At 36.3% G+C, this 19,048-nt stretch overlaps 1 protein-coding gene across 2 annotated transcripts in view; it reads left to right on the top strand.

The window, feature by feature from the left end:
- Nucleotides 1–19,048, top strand: part of RNGTT (RNA guanylyltransferase and 5'-phosphatase) — a 362,014-nt gene that overhangs the window by 121,256 nt on the left and 221,710 nt on the right. For both annotated transcript variants that reach the window (XM_003258324.3, XM_003258323.3), the window contains exon 11: nt 2,731–2,895. In XM_003258324.3, coding sequence (XP_003258372.1) covers nt 2,731–2,895 — 165 coding nt within the window. The remainder of the gene's footprint in view (nt 1–2,730; nt 2,896–19,048) is intronic.

The following is a 19,048-nucleotide window of genomic DNA, read 5'->3' as shown; positions in this document are numbered from 1 at the left end:
CATAATTTCTTGCCTTTAGAGAATTCACACGCTAGTGTACTGGCTTCCAAAGAAGGCCATTTGCACAGCGTTTCATTGGAATTTGGGAAGAACACAGGAGAACTTAAAAAAAAATTAATACATTATTTTGTCTGTTTTATAACATTTTACATTAAAAACATAACATTTTATAATATTTCACAGTTGTATATGTATACACATTTTTAAAAAATAGGCATTTTTTAATGTATTTGTTAGGATATGTGTTTAGATTGGATATAAAATTAAAGCAAATGTGCAGACTATTAGGGATGAAATATAAATGTAAAGAAATTATAATTTTAAAATCATAAACATAACAAAGGTATATAAAAGATATAGTGGTATTAGAGAGGTGAGAGTATTCCAACTTCCCTGGGTATAGTTGAGTCACTGAACCGTGGAATTGCAGACTGAGAAAGTGACACAAATTAGTTTTGAAGGATTGAGTCATGGAGGTCAGGAGCATTAGATGGTTTGTTAGCATACTTTTTTTTTTTTTTTTTTTGAGGCTATCTTCCTCTGTCAACCAGGCTGGAGTGCAGTGGCACGATCTCAGCTCACAGCAACCTCTGCCCCCTGTGTTCAAGCAATTCTTGTGCCTCAGCCTCCTGAGTAGCTGGGACCACAGGCATGTGCCCCTATGCCCAGCTAATTTTTGTATTTTTAGCACAAAAATACAAATACATGAGGTTTTGCCATGATGGCCACGCTGGTCACGAACTTCTGGCCTCAAGCAATCTGCCCACTTCAGCCTCCCAAAGTGCTGGGATTACAGGTGTGAGCCAACTGCACCCGGCCTGTTAGTATACTTGACGGATGGTAAGGTGTGGGACATAGCAAAAAATGAGAATGGATTGTTAAGTAGAGGGCCAGATTACTTGAATAAGGCATTTTAACTTAGTTCTTTATGTAATAAGGCATTGTTAAAGGGTTTTCATTATAGTAATGATATGAACATACTTTTACTATTTCGAAAGATAACTAGTGGCAGTATGGATAGGGTTTTGAAGGGAGTAAGAACTGAAAACGGGACAAGCTAGTCAATAATTATTGAGTGTTTCCTGTAGTCTCAGTGATTCAACACCTATCTGTTGAGAGCTTAACTTTGCCCATAGGCATCGTGGATTTGAAGGTGAACTTGCTTTCAGTCTATTCTTGAAGTTTGGTGAATTTATGTATAAAGGTAGAAAGCTTCTAGGAGGGAATTTAGACATTTACATATGTTTTAACAGTTGTTCGACTTTTTTTTTTTTTTTTTTTAGAACATACAAGAGGGCTTGCCTGTTCTACTTTAATTTTATAAGTGTCTGAATTCTTTTAATAACTCTAATAAACCAGCCTAACATTTTAGATTTTTCAACCTTGTTGACAATGTTGATTGCATAGAAAAGATGACACATGGACTGTATGGTTATTTACTAGCATTTCCCCAATAAATATCCTTTACAGATGGTTGTACGCCTTTATGTAAAGAGAACGTGTGCTACCTCATACCTCTCACTCACTTTGTCTCACTCCTTATTCATTGCCGAATATAAAGTTGTCATCCTTCTAAAGTTGAGAAAAAGACATCCCCAAGGTACTCCTTAAGCAAGTGCTGCCACCCCTATGTAAACATTAGGTTGAGTAAATGTTAGGTTGGAGAATATACATTGGAGAAGAGGAAAAAGAAAAGATGGGGGAAAAATGCACGTAAGGTGTGTCCAGTTGCAAAGTAAAAAAGAAGAGTAGCTTATGTGCCATTGAAGTGATAATTACTAATCTGGATGATTACTGTCAACCAGATAATATAACTGTGTTTGTATATGCCACATGGATAGGACGAGACTTACCCTCAATTCATACAAAAGTGTTCATGTACTTTTAATTTCACAGTTCAAACCATATATGCTTTAAGAACACTCAAGGGAAAGTGTATTTGAGGGAGAGAACTATTTCTTTATAACTGTATAACTTTGAACGTATTATGTAAACTTCTGTGTTAGCTTCCAGATTTGAGGGTGTATTTGATACATATCTTCTGCTTGCTGATATCTACAGCATTAGCACTTTAAACAACAAAAAACATTGTAGGTAACTGTGCTATCTATTTTGGTGTGTTACTCGCTTGTACTTTTCTGAATTCTGTGGATTTTAGTTTTTATACTGTAATAGGGTACTGTTAAAGGGTTTCAACTAATTTATATACATAATAAAGACCAGTGAGTATATATTTTTTCTATTTTAAAATGATTCTATACCTGTAAATAGTATATTAATACTTTAATTCAGATGTGAAATTGTTTATTTTATTTTTTATTTTTTAAAATTTGGGGGTAGTGGTCTTGCTCTGTTGCCCAGGCTAGCCTCAAACTCCTGTGCTCACGTGATCCTCCTGCCTCAGCCTTCCAAAGTGCTGGGACTACAGGTGTGAGCCACCAGACCCGGCCTAGATGTGAAATATTTCAATCAACTTACAGTAGAATTGTGCCACTTTCTCATACTGTTTTATACAGTTGTATTTTAAAATAAGTCTCTTTGTGTGTTTAGATAGTTCTGTTGTTAGTCAAACTAATTATTAGGGTTGGTATATATGTTTGTGCAGGCTGTGCACTGAATAACTCCAGAGGATGCTGTTTACACAGACTATTATGTATATTGTGGCAGCCTTTATAATTATGCTGATAAAATAGTAGTGTTAAAATTTAACTAATTCTTTGTTTAATTCAGTCACAGCCCGTTGGAGATTGTGATTTTAATGTTCGTCTGCAGTGTATAGAACGAGAAATTATAAGTCCTCGACATGAAAAAATGAAGACTGGGCTCATTGACAAAACACAGGAACCATTTAGTGTCAGAAATAAGCCATTTTTTGACATCTGTACTTCAAGAAAGGTAAAGTTTAATTTTTTTAAATTAGTGCTAATAATGTCTCATAATTCAGCTTACAAGAGGAATATGAATGACATTTTGCTGCCCAGTTGTCTTGACGTTGTCAGAAAATACTTGAATTGGGTATAGTGCTGTTTTGGCCAAACATGGTACGACTCCTAGGCTTTTTCTCTTGAGTAAGATTCTCAGTGGTGGCACCTGAAACTAGTTGTTTCCCTTTTTCTCATAATAGTTTTTGTTTCACGGTCATTGGTCATACTACGTTTTTTAAAAAGCTATAAACAACATAGAACTGTATTGAATGAAGATAATTAGGTCTGCTCCTACACATCCTGAAGGTAAAGTGTTTGGTACGTACTCTTATTAAAAAGATACATTTATATATGTGTGTGTGTGTGTGTGTGTGTGTGTGTGTGTATAGATACATATACACACACATACATTGAAGGTTTTCTTTTAGTATTTTTGTTGTTTCCACTTAAAATGAATCATAAACTAAGGCCAGGTGCGGTGGCTCATGCCTGTAATCCCAGCACTTTGGGAGGTCGAGGCGGGCAGATCACAAGGTCAGGAACTCAAGACCAGCCTGGCCAATATGGTGAAACCTGTCTCTACTGAAAATACAAAAATTAGCCAGGTGTGGTGGCGTGTGTCTGTAGTCCCAGCTACTCGGGAGGCTGAGGCAGGAGAATTGCTTGAACTCAGAAGGTGGAGGTTGCAGTGGGCCGAGATTGCGCCACTGCACTCCAGCTTGGGTGACAGAGCAAGACTCTGTCTCAAAAAAAAAAAAAAAAAAAAAAAAGAATCATACTAAATATTCCAAGATGTTGGTTCTTTTTGTTTTGTTTTGTTTTTTCACTTAACAGTATGGCTTGGAGATATTTCCATGTCAGTGCATAGAGATTTGCCATGTTATTTGTTAAGTGCTGCATGGTAATGATAGTAAAGATGTACTATACATTATGTTGTAATTGATGGGTTTTTAGATTGCTTCTAGTCCTTTGCTATTACCAACACTGTTTCAATGAGCATTTTTGTTTATATGGGTGGATATTTCTTCAGGGTAAGTAGAATTTTTGGTTTAAAGATTATGAGTAATGTTAGTAACTACTGCCAAATTCCTTTCCAAGTAAAGCAATTTTGTCTCCAGCAGATGAGAGAGCTCATTTTCCCATTGCCAGCACTCTTTTTTTTTTTGATCTGTAGGCAAGGCAGTGTATTGTAATGGGAAGGTGAGTATGAGTTTTTTTTTTTGAGGCAGGGTCTCACTCTTGCTCAGCCTGGAGTGCAATGGTGCCATCTCGGCTCACCACAGCCTTGACCTCCTGGGGTCAAGTGATCCTCCCACCTCAGCCTACGGAGTAGCTGGGACTACAGGCGATACTACCATGTCCAGCTAATTTTTTTGTATTTTTTTCTAGAGATGAGGTTTCCCTGTGTTGCCCAGGCTGGTCTCGAACTCCTGGGCTCAAGTGATCAGCCTGCCTTAGCCTCCTAAAGTGCTGGGATTACAGGTGTGAGCCACCATGCCTGGCCGAAAAGTTCATTTTTATGTAGTTAAATTTGGCAGAATATTTCTTGCGTCTTCTGGTTTTCTGTCTTGCTTAAGAAGCCCTTCATCTCTAAAATGTTTTTATATCGTGTTCTAATATTGCTATGATTTTGTCTGATGATTACATTTATATGCTCTATTTTTACTCTTCCATTCCTTCAGGGAATTGTCTTCTGTTTGCATAGTCTATTTAGCATCCAGTTTCTCCTATTCACTGTCTCTTCTTCATGCCCTGTGTTCTCACATGAACATACTAATTCTGTTTATGCCTCATCTTCTCCATTTTCCTTTTCATTCTCTTTTTTTCTTTGTTCTCTTATTATTTTTAGTATTACTCATATGACTACTATTATTACTAGTACTACTGTTATTGTTGCCGCATAGTTTGTTTTCAGTGGGATATTTACCAGATCTGGTGTTTAAAAGCAATTGTACCTTGGTATTTCTGGTTTTTTAAAGCTATGACATATAAATTGCATATTGACTATTTTCTAAGACTTTTCTCCATTTCTCATTTGTGCTTTTGGTGAGATTCTTATTTCTTTGTATATAAATTATACATAGTGTGTTCTGTATACCTGTTATGTGTTAGAATGTCTGATTTATTGAACCTACCTTTTAATTTGTTTTTCTTCTCTGACTTTCCGTTTTCCTTTCTTTCTTGTTTTATAATTTGTCTGCAGTTTTGAATATTCGTAAGACATTCTTGCTTTTGGTAGTGGTTAACTTTCTTAGCAAACCTGATTGGTGGTTCTAATTCATAGATATGTTAGTTGGCAGTCATAAAGCTCTGCTCTCCTTATCAGAACGTAAATGTATTTTGAGCCTGCATACCACATGGTCCCATGCTTGATTGTATACTGATAAACATTTGAAATATTTTAGAAGTTTTAGAAAGGATAAGGGGGCACATTTGGCATTCAGAAGAAAGCCAGCCGGCTATTTCCTAAGAAGCCTGAAGGAATGTTACACCTTTTGTGAAATTTGTCATATTCCAGAATCAGGCTTGTAGCTTCACAGATTCAGAAATTTTGGGAGGCATTTGCTTTTTTTATATTTCTCTATTGCGAGTTGAATTTATAGTTCAGCTTTGATACTGGGTTATGAGTACTTTACATTAAAATTGCATGTGGCATCCAGGAAGTTGCATTGTGGTGGGATTTTATTTTCTAAATCAGTGTTTTATATGCCTGGTTTAGGGCATTTGAAAAATTGGTGGCCACGAAGAACCATGGTCTGTTTACATTCAACCCAGGGAATAGTACCCAAATAATTTTTTTTTTTTTTTTTTTGAGATGGAGTCTCGCTCTCTCACCCAGGCTGGAGTGCAGTGGCGCGATCTCGGCTCGCTGCAAGCTCTGCCTCCCGGGTTCACACCATTCTCCTGCCTCAGCCTCTCCGAGTAGCTGGGACTACAGGCGCCCGCCCCCACGCCTGGCTAATTTTTTTGTACTTTTAGTAGAGACGGGGTTTCACCGTGGTCTCGATCTCCTGACCTCGTGATCCGCCCGCCTCGGCCTCCCAAAGTGCTGGGATTACAAGCATGAGCCACTGCGCCCGGCCCAAATAACTTATATTTTTTGGGAGGAGGGTGGTTATGATAGAATTGTACAAATATATAGCAACATATGCAATCATGTTTTAAACTCTTCACCTGCTCCTACTCTAGTCCGCTTAATTTGGTGTTAGCATTTGGATATGATATTAGCTGTAAGTAATCCTAGCACTATTGAGTGGCTATCTTTTTCATTCAACAAATACAGAGTAATCATCTTACTTTTATTATGATTTTGTGTAACACCTGCTTGGCATGGGAATTTTGGTTGACCTCTGCTGCTATGATCTTTCGACTGTTCACTGCTTGCCTTTTGTGTCTGTTTTGGCAGCAATGATATTAAGGGGGTACCTACAAGAGCCTGTGTACTACTGTGCCCTGTCCAGTAGGTTAGGTAAAGATAAAGTTAATATTTAACATCTGCTGTGTCCACGGTGGAAATCTATTAACTGGAACTGTGTTCTTTTATGAGAACATTTTCTAAATTGTAAATACAGTATAAAAGTTGGGCAAATCCTTTGGTTTGTGTTCATTTTTAAAAAATGAATTTGACAGGTTGTGCTGTCATAATTCAGAGTTCAGCATTTAAGAAAATGTGTTTAGATAGTATAATTTTATTAGTCATATCCGTACTGCTTAGAAATATTTGCTAATGTGTAATATCAGAACTATTTTTTAGGGATTTGAAGCAATTATGTGGAACAACTTTTTATGTAGTTTTTCACTAGAAAGACAGTGTTCTTACTATGTTTTTCTTTATACTTAGCTTATGTAATTCCTTAAAATCATAGGATATTTCTTTTTTAAAAGCAATTCTAGCTAGGCATGGTGGCTCATGCCTGTAATCCTGGCACTTTGGAAGGCCAAGGCACTTGGATCGCTTGTGCCCAAGAGTTCGAGACCAGCCTGGGCAACATGGCAAAACCCTGTCTCTACAAAAAATACAAAAAAATTAGCCAGGCATGGTGGCACATGCCTGTAGTTCCAGCTACTCAGGAGGAGGAGGTGGAATGATTGCTTGAGCCTGGGAGGTTGAGGCTACAGTGAGCCAAGATTGTGCCACTGTACTTCAGCCTGGGTGGCAGAGTGGGACACTGTGCCTCAAAATAAATAAATAAATAATAAAAGCAATTCTAATTTTTAGGATTTTATTCTCCTCTCCTCACTTTCAGTTCTTATTATTGTTTTTTGTCCTTAATGTCTCTTACTGAAGTATTTTTGGTTGTAGAATACAAAAGGAAAACACATTTTATAGCAGAACTGGTATAACATGTAAGACCTTAGTAACATGAGTTATAGGATAATAACTACAATTGACAGGTTATTGCTGTGGAGATTTTTATCTTTGCTAATGGGATGGTAAAATAGTGATATAGATCATTTATTTTAAGAATGGTAGCTTTTATGAAGTTTTAAACAAAATTTACAGCTATAAAACATGCATACTAATTTTGTAGAAAAATAATAGAATTTCATATCTGTGTATCTTTAAAATCTCAAAGATGATTCTGATTTTAGGAATTTATTAATATAGCTCTATAACTCTTTGTTTAATTTGGTGTGTTAAACACAATGAAGGGATAATTGTTCAATGTTTAACTAATATACAGTCAGAATACAACATCCAAAATAGTAATAACAAGGTGTTTTTCAAATTGCGATTCTATTTACATTTCCAGTTTGAAGGTCAATTCAAAAAGAATTATTTGAATAGACTACATATGACTAACAAAACTTTAAAAACATGCAGTAAAAAGTTTCTCTGAAAGCTCCCCATCCATTTATCACCTTCTCAGTAACCACTGCTGTTAGCTTTTAGTGTATCCATCCAGAATTTCTTTATCAATAAATAAACGCATTTATTTATATTCTTACTATCTCCATAAAGTGATGATTTTTTTTTCTTTTTTTCGAAACAGACTCTTGCTCTGTCATCCAGGCTAGAGTGCAGTGGTGCGATCATGGCTCACTGCATTCTTGACCTCCCAGACTCAATCCTCCCAACTCAGCCTCCCAAGTAGCTGGAACTATAGACCGGAACCACCATTCCCAGCTAATTTTTAAATTTTTTGTAGTGATGGGATTTTGCTGTATTGACCAGGCTGGTCTCAAATTCCTGGGCTCAAATGATCTGTCTGCCTCGGCCTCCCAAAGTGTTGAGATTACAGGTATGAGACACCATGACCAGCATGGTGATTTTTTAATACACTGTTGTGTCGTTTTCTTTTTTTCTTTAAAAAAAACTTCACAGTATCTCTTCTCTTCACCCCAGTATTGGTACACAGAGATTAGATCATCTTCATTTTTCTTTAACAGTTGCACAGATATTCATTGTATCAGTATACCATAATTTAGCTAACATCATAGTCATAGACATTTAGGTTATTTTTAGTCTGTTGACATGGTTTTTTTTTTTTTTTTTGCGTATAGATATTCAGTTGTTTCTATGCCAATTGAAGAGACTGTCCTTTTCTCATTGAATTACTTTTGCACCTTTATAAAAAATGAAGTTTGTTGTGTATGTCTGGTTCTGTTTCTAGACTGTCTGTTCAGTTCTCTTGATCTGTTTGTCTGTCTTTACTCAAGCACCATACTGTCTTGATTATTTTTGGTTGCTGTAAATCCTGAAATCAGATAGTATTAATGTTCTAACTTTGTTGTTCTCTTCTAAGTTGTTTTGGCTATTCTAGGCCTTTGCATTTTCATGTGAATTTTATAATTAGCTGTCAATTTCTACAAAAAAGCCTACTGGGATTTTGGTTGGAATTGTAATGAATATATAGGTCAATTTTGGGGAAGAGCTAACATCATAACAATGCCAAGTTTTCTAGTTCATCAACCTGGCATATATTTTCTTTTATATAGGTCTTCTTTATTGTCTCTCAGCAATTTTTGTAGTTTTAAGCATGAGATTTTGCTCATCTTTTTTCAGATTTATTTCATGCTTTTTGATATTGTCATAAAAGTCTTTGAAAAATTTCCGTTTCTGACTATTGGTAGTATATAGAAATATACTTTTTTCCCCAAAGGAGTACGTTGATTTTTGTATTTTGATGTTTTATCTTACAGTCTTGCTAAACTCAATTATTATACTAATAATTTTTTGTGAATTTCATCAAAATTATTACATAGACAATTATATAAGTGAAAAAGGTGCTACTTTCCCTTTCCAACTTGGATGCTTTTAATTTTATTCTCCCGCCTTACTGCACCGACTAGAATCTATTGTTTAATGTTGTATGGAAGCAGTGAGAGTGAACAGCCTTCTCTTCTTCCTCATCTATGGGGAAGGAAAATTTTGTTTTTAACTATTAAATATGATGTTAGCTATAGGACTCTAGGATAGATGCCTTTTATACATGGTTAGGTTTTAAACTTGAAAGCTGATGATTTTGGCATACAGTCTTATTTATTGAACTCTCTTACTTTTGTTATTGCTTATAATTTGCAATTCTTTTTTTAGGTATTCATATTAAGTGTAAATAGTGATATTTTACTTACTGGATTTTTCATACATTAACTTTTGTCCAATTTGATTATACATAAATACAGTTTTAAATTGTGGCAGTAGTTATGGGGATTCTTGTTTCCTGATTTGAGTGGGAATGCTTCTGGTGTTTCTTCAGAGTATGATATACTGCCTTTAATTCTGAGATCTGTTTTATCAGGTGAAACAAGTATGCGTTTGGTTCTATTTCACTAAGTGATTTTATTTTTAACCAAGAATGGGTGTTCAGTTTGGTCAAATGGCTTTTCATCTACTATAGATCGAATACTATTTTTTTTTTCTGTTTAGATCTGTTTATCTCATGAATTATATGAAAATATTTCCTGATGTCGAATCATTCTCTCATTCCTGGGATAAGCCCTACTTTGCCTTAATATATTATTTTAAAAATTGTACTGCCCAGTTTTTTTTTCTAACTTTTTTAAAGGATTTTTGCATTGATGTTTATAAATAATCTCGATATGTTGTAAATCTTTGGAAACTTTTTCATCAGTGGTACACTCTGTTATACTCTGTTTTCATCAGTGTTATAAAGAAACTTGGTTTAAAAAAATATGTTCTAGAGCTTTTTGTTGTTGTTGTTGTTGTTTTAAGACAGGGTCTTGCTCTGTTACCCAGGCTGGAGTGCAGTGACACAATTATAGCTCACTACAGCCTTGAACTCCTGGGCTCAAGTGAACCTCCCACCTCAGCCTCCCGAGTAGCTGGGACTACAGGCACGTGCCACCACACTCAGCTAATTTTAAAATTTTTTGTGGAGATAATGCCTCTCAGTATGTTTGACCAGGCTGGTCTTGAACTCTTAGGCTCAAGCAGTCCTCTGTTCTTGGCTTCCCAAAGTGTTGGGATTACAGGGTGAGCCACCGTGCCTGGCCAGAGCAGTTTTAATAAAAACATTGGAATTACCTGCTTTTTTAGGTTTTTGAGGAATTCCCCCACGGAGTTATTTGGATTGTAGTGCTTTGGGTTTGGGTTAATATCTTTTTCACTTCCTATGTGAAAATTGGTACATTTAAATTTTTCTCTCCCTTTGAGTGCAATATCCATTTATTAAAATACCTGAGGTTTCTTCTTTCTTTTTTTTTTTTTGTGGGTATTTTTTTGCACTTGATCTGAGAACTGATTTTTGAAAATGTGATAGCTATTTAATTTTTTTCTCCTCCCATGAACTTTTAGATTAATTTTTTATTTCTGCTCTTTTCCTAAGCCAAGCCTAGTTCTGTTTTTATTTTATTTTAGAGATAGGATCTTGTTCTGTCACCTAGTGGAGTGGAGTGGTGTGATGACAACTCACTGCAGCCTTGACTTCCTTGGCTCCATCAATCATCCCGCCTTAGCCTCCTGAGTAGCTAGTACTACAAGCATGTGTTATCACGCCTGGCTAATTTTTGTATTCCCCAGGCTGGTTTTGAACTCCCGAGCTCAAGCAGTCTGCCCACCTCGACCTCCCAAAGTGTTGGGATTACAAGCGTGAGCCACCACAGCTAGCAAATATCTGATAATTTGTCATGTTAGTAAGGGTTTTGCGGTTTTGGTTTATTTTTTCGTCTTTCCCAGGATTGTGAGAGTTTTAAAATTTCTAGTGGAAGAGTCTTTATTTTCTGAGTTTATTCTTAATTTTAAAATTTTTATTGTAGTGACATCAGAGAATATTTTCTGTACTTTTTCTACTTTTTGGAATTTATTATAAGGTGTCATCAATTTTATATATATATATATAAATCTCATGTCATTTCAGAGGGAAATTTAAGAAAATCCTATAATGCATACTCAAGAGAATTCATACTTTCATATGGTGAACCTAAAGATTGATTGTCCCAGATAACTTCTTTTGGAGTAGTAAATCTTATATATATGTGTGTTTTTAATAGAGACGGAGTCTTGCTGTATTGCCTAGGCTGGTCTCAAACTCATGGGCTCAAGCAATTCTTTCACCTCAGTGTCCCAAGTAGCTGAGCTGCAGGCGTATACCACTGTGCCTGGCTCATTATAATACTTTCTAAAACTTTCTGGTACAGATCTATCGCCTTAAAATTCTGGTAGTTACTGACTTTTTGTCCTGCTCTGAGGTTTAATGTTTTTATACGATGTTTTTCATAGGCATTTTAGTAGATGTTTTGGAAAGTTTGTACCAGATCTGCTAGACAGACAATATTTTAAACTAGAAAGCTCTATTATTACTTGCTTAGTCTGAGAAGCTGCTTTTTACATTTCATAACTATTTTCCCCTTATTTTCAGGGAATAGGTTATCCGTGTATTTAAGTAGATGGAAAAGACCACTCTAAAATTGCTCATTTGTGGAGGGATAACATTTCCTGATATATTCTTGTCTAATTGCCTATTTTTCTGCCCAATTGGCAAAAATAATAATGCATTCTCTTCTTTGGCAAATTTCTCATGTTTACTTTTCCTGTTGAAATAGTATGTTGTCTTTCTTTATTTTCTGCTTGTCTGTGTCTGGAACTCTGTACATTTCCCTTAGAGGGAGTCAGTTGTGTATAGTTAGGATCTAGTGAAAGAACATGCAAAGAATCACTCGAGGGATTTTAGGAAATTGTGCTTGATTAAAAAAAATAAGCAAGTCCCTGTCCCATTCCCCCCATTTCAAAAGCTAGAATTAAAAAAGAAAACAAAAGAACAGATAATCTCTTGAGGTTTGTAGTGGCAAAGCATTTCTCTGCTTGGAGTCATTTTACTTTCTACTGTCTAGTTAGACTAGAAAAATTTTATGTGGAAAATATTTTTAAATAATTTGCTTATTGCTGTTTCAAAAGTAAAATGTTTGCTTTGTAGGATGAAAGAGTAGTAAATGTTAAGATCTCCTTTCTAATAACTGTTGAGAGAATTAAATAGACAATTACAAAGGTTATTCCTTTACTACATTTAATTTTTCAAGGACACATCTACTTTTAAAATAATTTTATTAATATTAGTTATTTGCATGCTTTGTTAGGTAGGAATTTAAATTTTATGTTTATGTATTTCATTTGGCATTCAGATTTATTTTCTAGGTATTGCTTTTTTCTTTATTTTCTTATTTATCACTAAATATAAATTTATTAGTTCTTAAGTGTTTGTTCAAGACTAGTAGTTCATAAAACCATAAGGCTTGTTGTTTTTATGTCACTGTTCTATGACTGTATCAGTGTTGTTTGTATCATAGTAAAAGAAACAGAACCTTTGAGAGTTTGTTATGGCAACTGTGGTTGAAGAGAAGAAAGAATTTTTACATAAACATGAAGATCTATTGTTCACACATGGAGATTTTCAGTGATTATGCCTAATTTTTAATGAAATTACAGATATAATGGTGCAACTGCATTTTGATTTGAAAGCAGATGCAAGATAAAATGAGGATGACCATTCCTTATCATGTTTGCGGTGTTCAGTTTTGCATTATCTAGTCTATTAATATGTCATTCATTATTGATTATTGAATATGGCCTGATGGATCCTTTCAATCTCATTAATATGTCATTTCAGAGGGAAATTTAAGAAAATCATATAATGCACACTAAAGAGAATTCATACTTTCATACGGTGAACCTAAAGATTTATTGTCCCAGATAACTTCTTTTGGAGTAGTAAATCTTATTCATTGACACATGAAGAAATAATTGTATCTCATGCCATATATATTTGAAATATTTCTATGAAAGATTTATAATTGCAACATGGAGAATTTTCTATGTTTGCTAAATATGAGAGCTAATTTTTTTTATAATTAACATTCAAAAAATACCTATTTGTAGATTCAGAGGAAAACGATGATTATTATTTTATTTTACTTTTTATTCTTTTTTTTGAGATGAAGTCTCACTCTGTCACCTAGGCCAGAGTGCACTGGTGCTATCTTGGCTCACTGCAACTTCTGCCTCCTGGGTTCAAGCGATTCTCCTGCCTCAGCCTCCTGAATAGCTAGATAACAGGTGTGTGCCACCACACCCGGCTAATTTTTGTCTTTTTAGTAGAGATGGGGTTTCACCATATTGGCCAGGCTGGTCTCAAACTCCTTACCTCGTGATCCACCTGCCTCGGCCTCCCAAAGTGCTGGGATTACACATGTGAGCCACCATGCTCTGTCAAAAGATGTTATTGGCCTCCAAAATAATTAAGGGGCAGTTACTTTGCCTAAATCTGATCAATTAATTGTTCTGTGATTGTGAATTTGCTGCAGGTTAACAAAGGCATAGGATTGACATAGATCACATGACTGCAATTCACATTCAACTGAATACTTTTTAAAAAATTATACTTTAAGTTCTGGGATACATGTGCAGAACATGCAGGTTTGTTACATACATGTGTTACATACATGTGCCATGGTGGTTTGTTGCACCCATCAACCCATCATCTACATTAGATATTTCTCCCAATGCTATCCCTCCCATAGCCCCCCACCCCCGACAGGCCCCCGTGTGTGATGTTCCCCTCCCTGTGTCCATGTGTTCTCATTGTTCAACTCCCACTTATGAGTCGAAGATGCAGTGTTTGGTTTTCTGTTTCTGTGCTAGTTTGCTGAGAATGATGGTTTCCAGCTTCATCCATGTCCCTGCAAAGGACATGAACTCATCCTTTTTTATGGCTGCATAGTATTCCATGGTGTATATGTGCCACATTTTCTTTATCCAGTCTATCATTGATGGGCATTCGGGTTGGTTCCAAGTCTTTGCTATTGTGAATAGTGCTGCAATAAACATACGTGTGCATGTGTCTTTTTAGTAGAATGATTTATACTCCTTTGGTTATATACCCAGTAATGGGATTGCTGGGTCAAATGGTATTTATGGTTCTAGATCCTTGAGGAATCGACACACTGTCTTCCACAATGATTGAACTAATTTACAATCCCACCAACAGTGTAAAAGTGTTCCTATTTCTCCACATTCTCTCCAGCATCTGTTGTTTCCTGACTTTTTAATGGTCGCCATTGTAACTGGCGTGAGATGGTATCTCATTGTGGTTTTGATTTACATTTCTCTAATGACCAGTGATCATGAGCATTTTTTCATGTGTTTCTTGGCTGCATACATGTCTTCTTTTGGGAAGTGTCTGTTCATATCCTTTGCCCACTTTTTGATGGGTTTGTTCTTTCTTGTAAATTTAAGTTCCTTGAAGATTCTGGGTATTAGCCCTTTGTCAGATGGATAGATTGCAAAAATTTTCTCCATTCTCTAGATTTCCTGTTCATTCTGATGATATTTTCTTTTGCCGTGCCCAACTCTTTAGTTTAATTAGATCCCACTTGTCAATTTTGGCTTTTATTGCCATTGCTTTTGGTGTTTTAGTCATGAAGTCTTTGCCTATTCCTATGTCCTGAATGGTATTACCTAGGTTTTCTTACAGAGTTTTTATGGGTTTAGGTCTTAGGTTTAAGTCTTTAATTCATCTTGAGTTAACTTTTGTATAAGGAAGGGGTCCAGTTTCAGTTTTCTGCATATTGCTAGCCATTTTTCCCAACACCATTTGTTAAATAGGGAATCCTTTACCCATTTCTTGTTTTTGTCAGGTTTGTCAAACATCAGATGGTTGTAGATGTGTGGCGTTAGTTCTGAGGCCTCTGTTCTGTTCCATTGGTCTATATATCTGTTTTGGTACCAGTACCATGCTGTTTTGGTTACTGTAGCCTTGTAGTATAGTTTTGAAGTCAGGTAGCATGATGTCTCCAGCTTTGTTCTGTTTGCTTAGGATTGTCTTGACTATACGGGCTCATTTTTGGTTCCATATGAAGTGTAAAGTAGTTTTTTCTAATTCTGTGAAGAAAGTCAATGGTAGTTTGATGGGGATAGCATTGAATCTATAAATTACGTTGGGCTATATGGCCATTTTCACGATACTGATTCTTCCTATCCATGAGCATGGAATGTTTTCCCATTTGTGTGTGTCTTCTCTTATTTCCTTGAGCAGTGGTTTGTAGTTCTCCTTGAAGAGGTCATTCACATCCCTTTTAAGTTGTATTCCCAGGTATTTTATTCTCTTTGTAGCAACTGTGAATGGAAATTCACTCATGATTTGGCTCTCTGTCTGTTGTTGGTGTATGTGAATGCTTGTGATTTTTGTGCATTGATTTTGTATGCTGAGACTTTGCTGAAGTTGCTTATCAGCTTAAGTTGATTTGGGGCTGAGACGATGGGGTTTTCTAAATATACAATCATGTCATCTGCAGACAGAAACAATTTGACTTCCAGTCTTCTTATTTGAATACACTTTATTTCTTTCTCTTGCCTGATTGCCCTGTCCAGAACTTCAATACTATGTTGAATAGGAGTGGTAAGAGAGGGCATCCTTGCTTTGTGCTGGTTTTCAAAGGGAATGCTTCCAGCTTTTGCCCATGTAGTATGATATTGGCTGTGGATTTGTCATAAATAGCTCTTATTATTTTGAGATAAGTTCCATCAGTACCTAGTCTATTGAGAGGTTTTAGCATGAAGGGGTGTTGAATTTTATTGAAGGCCTTTTCTGCATTTATTGAGATAATCATGTGGTTTTTGTCATTGGTTCTGTTTATGTGATAGATTACATTTATTGATTTGCATATGTTGAACCAGCCTTGCATCCCAGGGACTAATCCGACTTGATCATGGTGGATAAGATTTTTGATGTGCTGCTGGATTTGGTTTGCCAGTATTTTATTGGGGATTTTTGCATCTGTGTTCATCAGGGATGTTGGCCCTGAAATTCTCTTTTTTTATTGTGTCTCTGCCAGTTTTTGGTATCAGGATGATGCTGGCCTCATAAAATGAGTTAGGTTGGAGCCCCTCTTTTTCTGTTGTTTGGAATAGTTTCAGAAGGAATGGTACCAGCTCCTCTTTGTACCTTTGATAGAATTCAGCTGTGAATCTGTCTGGTCCTGGGCTGTTTTTGGTTGGTAGGCTGTTAGTTACTGCCTCAATTTCAGAACTTATTATTGGTCTATTCAGGGATTTGACTTCTTCCTGGTTTAGTCTTGGGAGGGGGTATGTGTCCAGGAATTTATCCGTTTCTTCTAGATTTTCTAGTTTGTTTGCATAGAGGTGTTTATAGTATTCTCTGATGGTAGTTTGTATTTCTGTGGGATCAGTGGTGATATCTCCTTTTTCATTTTTTTATTGTTTCTATTTGATTCTTCTCACTTTTCTTCTTTATTAGTCTGGCTAGTGGTCTATCTATTTTGTTAATCTTTTCAAAAAACCACCTCCTGGATTCATTGACTTTTTTCGAAGGGTTTTTTTTGTGTCTCTGTCTCGTTCAGTTCTGCTCTGATCTTAGTTACTTCTTGTCTTCTGCTAGCTTTTGAATTTGTTTGCTCTTACTTCTGTGTTTCTTTTAATTGTGATGTTAGGGTGTTGATTTAAGATCTTTCCCACTTTCTCCTGTGGGCATTTAGTGCTATAAATTTCCCTCTAAACACTGCTGTAGCTGTGTCCCAAAGATTCTGGTACGTTGTGTCTTTGTTCTCATTGGTTTCAAATAACTTCTTTATTTCTGCCTTAATTTCATTATTTCATTATTTATTTCTTCCTTAATTAACTTCTTTATTTCTGCCTGGTAGTCAATCAGGAGCAGGTTGTTCAGTTTCCATGTAGTTGTGTGGTTTTTGAGTGGGTTTCTTAATCCTGAGTTCTAATTTGATTGCACTGTGGTCTGAGAGACTGTTATGATTTCCGTCCTTTTGCATTTGCCGAGGAGTGTTTTACTTCCAATTATGTGCTCAATTTTAGAATAAGTGTGATGTGGTGCCGAGAAGAATGTACATTCTGTTGATTTTGCTTGGAGAGTTCTGTAGATGTCTATTTGGTCTGCTTGGTCCACAGTTGAGTTCAAGTCCTGAATATCCTTGTCAATTTCCTGTCACGTTGATCTGTCTAATATTGACAGTGGGGTGTTAAAAGTCTCCCACTATTATTGTGTGGGAGTCTAAGTCTCTTTGTAGGCCTCTAAGAACTTGCTTTATGAATCTGGGTGCTCCTGTATTGGGTGCATATATATTTAAGATAGTTAGCTCTTCTTGTTGCATTGATCCCTTTACCATTATGTAATGTGCCCTTCTTTGTCTCTTTTGATCTTTGTTGGTTTAAAGTCTGTTTGGATTGCAACCCCTGGTTTTTTTTGTTTTTGTTTTTTTTTTTGCTTTCCATTTGCTTGGTAAATCTTCCTCCATCCCTTTATTTTGAGCCTGTGTGTGTCTTTGCACACACATAGGAGCTGGGTCTCCTGAATACAGCACACTGATGGGTCTTGACTCTTTATCCAATTTGCTGGTCTGTGTCTTTTATTTGGGGCATTTGGCCCATTTACATTTAAGGTTAATACTGTTGTGTATGAATTTGATTCTGTCATTATGATGCCAGCTAGTTATTTTGCCCATTAGTTGATGCAGTTTCTTCATAGTGTTGATGGTCTTTACAATTTGGTATGTTTTTGCAGTGGTTGATACTGGTTTTTTCTTTCTATATTTAGTGCTTCCTTCAGGAGCTCTCGTAAGGCAGCCCTGGTGGTGACAAAATCTCTCAGCATTTGCTTGTCTGTAAAGGATTTTATTTCTCCTTCACTTATGAAGCTTAGTTGGCTGGATATGAAATTCTGGGTTGAAAATTCTTTTCCTTAAGAATGTTGAATCTCTCCTCTGGCTTGGAGGGTTTCTGCCAAGAGATCTGCTGTTAGTCTGATGGGCTTCCCTTTGTGGGTAATCTGACCTTTCTCTCTGGCTGCCCTTAACATTTTTTTCTTCATTTCAACCTTGGTGAATCTGATGATTATATGTCTTGGGGTTGCTCTTCTCGAGGAGTATCTTTGTGATGTTCTCTGTAATTCCTGAATTTGATTGTTGGCCTATCTTGCTAGGCTGGGGAAGTCCTCCTGGATAATATCTTGAAGAGTGTTTCCATCTTGGTTCCATTCTCCCCGTCACCAAACCAATCAAACATAGGTTTGGTCTTTTCACATAGTCCCATATTTCTTGGAGGCTTTGTTAGTTCCTTTTCATTCTTTTCTCTAATCTTGTCTTCAGGCTTCATTTCATTAAGTTGATCTTCAATCTCTGATATCCTTTCTTCTGCTTGATAGATTCGGCTATTGATACTTGTGTATGCTTCACGAAGTTCTCATGCTGTGTTTTTCAGCTTTATCAGGTCATGTATGTTCTCTAAACTGGTTATTCTAGTTAGCAATTCCTCTACCCTTTTTTCAAAGTTTGTAGCTTCACATTGGGTTAGAACATGCTTCTTTAGCTTGGTGGAGTTTGTTATTACCCACCTTCTGAAGCCTACTTCTGTCAATTCCTCAAACTCATTCTCCATTCAGTTTTGTTCCCTTGCTGGTGAGGAGTTGTGATCCTTTGAAGGAGAAGAGGCATTCTGGCTTTTGGAATTTTCAGCCTTTTTGGGCTGGTTTTTCCTCATTGTGCATTTATCTACCTTTGGTCTTTGATGTTAGTGACCTTTGGATGGGGTTTCTGAGTGGATGTCCTTTTTGTTGATGTTGATGCTATTCCTTTCTGTTTGTTAGTTTTCCTTCTAACAGTCAGGCCTCTCTTCTGCAGCTCTGCTGGAGTTTGCTGGA

Source organism: Nomascus leucogenys, chromosome 3, assembly GCF_006542625.1.
Source record: "Nomascus leucogenys isolate Asia chromosome 3, Asia_NLE_v1, whole genome shotgun sequence".
In the NCBI taxonomy this organism is placed as follows: domain Eukaryota; kingdom Metazoa; phylum Chordata; class Mammalia; order Primates; family Hylobatidae; genus Nomascus; species Nomascus leucogenys.
Note: the sequence above shows the minus strand (reverse complement) of the source record. Positions and strands in the feature narration are given on the sequence as shown.